Source organism: Chiloscyllium plagiosum, chromosome 18, assembly GCF_004010195.1.
Source record: "Chiloscyllium plagiosum isolate BGI_BamShark_2017 chromosome 18, ASM401019v2, whole genome shotgun sequence".
Classification (NCBI taxonomy): domain Eukaryota; kingdom Metazoa; phylum Chordata; class Chondrichthyes; order Orectolobiformes; family Hemiscylliidae; genus Chiloscyllium; species Chiloscyllium plagiosum.
The window spans coordinates 61,661,625-61,662,599 of NC_057727.1; the positions used below are offsets into that span (position 1 = coordinate 61,661,625).

The 975-nt window shown below is 66.3% G+C and overlaps 1 protein-coding gene across 4 annotated transcripts in view; it reads right to left on the bottom strand.

The window, feature by feature from the left end:
• The window catches only part of cacna2d2a (calcium channel, voltage-dependent, alpha 2/delta subunit 2a), an 810,266-nt gene extending 809,428 nt beyond the window's left edge, over positions 1–838 (bottom strand). For 3 of the 4 annotated variants that reach the window (XM_043708453.1, XM_043708452.1, XM_043708451.1), the window contains exon 1: positions 546–837. In XM_043708453.1, coding sequence (XP_043564388.1) covers positions 546–673 — 128 coding nt within the window. In that variant the 5' untranslated portion in view covers positions 674–837. Of the gene's footprint in view, positions 1–545 lie in introns of all 4 variants that reach the window. The other variant, XM_043708454.1, reaches the window with a different exon arrangement.
• Positions 839–975: the final 137 nt, after the last annotated feature.

Genomic DNA, 975 nt, shown 5'->3' on the forward strand with positions numbered 1-975 from the left:
GGGGGTGGAGGGAAGAGATCCTGACCCGGGGGGGGGGGGGAGGGGAGGAGAACAGACGTGAGGGGAGTGAGGTGCGGCGTAGAGGAGACCCCCGACTCCGGCGGGATGCCTTGGCTCGGCCACTGGAACCCGCTCGCGACGGAGAAAGTTCCCGAGTCGCCGTTAAACTAAGTGAAGGGAGATGGGGAAGGGGGAGAGGGGGCGAGGCGGGTGTCTGAGCCCCGGAATCCTCGGCGCATGAGAGTCTGTCTCCCTGGGGTCTACCCACACAGGGTTCCCGGGCTCAGTCCTCTCTCCGGGAACGGGACAGCAGCAGCAGCCGGAACCACCTCAGCCACCTGCGGGGATGCGAAGAGCCGCCTGCTCGTCTCTCCCGTTATCTCAGGCAGCAAGGAGGCAATCTGTCAGCAGTTGCCCCGCTCCGAGACCGGGGCCAGACCCCTCCTGAAAACTGCGCGAATCTCGGTTTCACCGCCCCCCACCCACACTGAGATCATTTTCGTTATTTGGACACCTTCTCCCCCCCCCCCCCCCCGGTTACTCACGTGTAATTCGCCGGGAAGCTGTAAGAGGCGACTCCGTCCAGCAACACGAGCTGCAGCACCGCCACACACACGGCGCTGCCAACCGCCGCCATTTCCACACCCTGAGTGTGAGGGACAGAGCGCTCCATTCAGGCTCAGGGAGAGGGACTGCGCGGGCACCGGCCAACGCGCGTGCCCACCTGTCGGTGCGTGCGAGGCGCGAGCGGCGCGGATACCGACCAGCGCGCGTGCCCACCTGTGGTTGCGCGCGAGGGGCAAGCGGCACGGACACCAGCTAGTGCGCGTGCCCACTTGACACGAGCGGCCGTTCGCCGTGTGTGCCATTCCAACCGCCCCCCCCCACAACTTGATTGGTCAGCAACCGTCTGTGTTCGGGGAGGGGAGGGTATGGGGAGTGAGGTTGGAGGGGGGTGGGGGTCAGTGTGAAGGG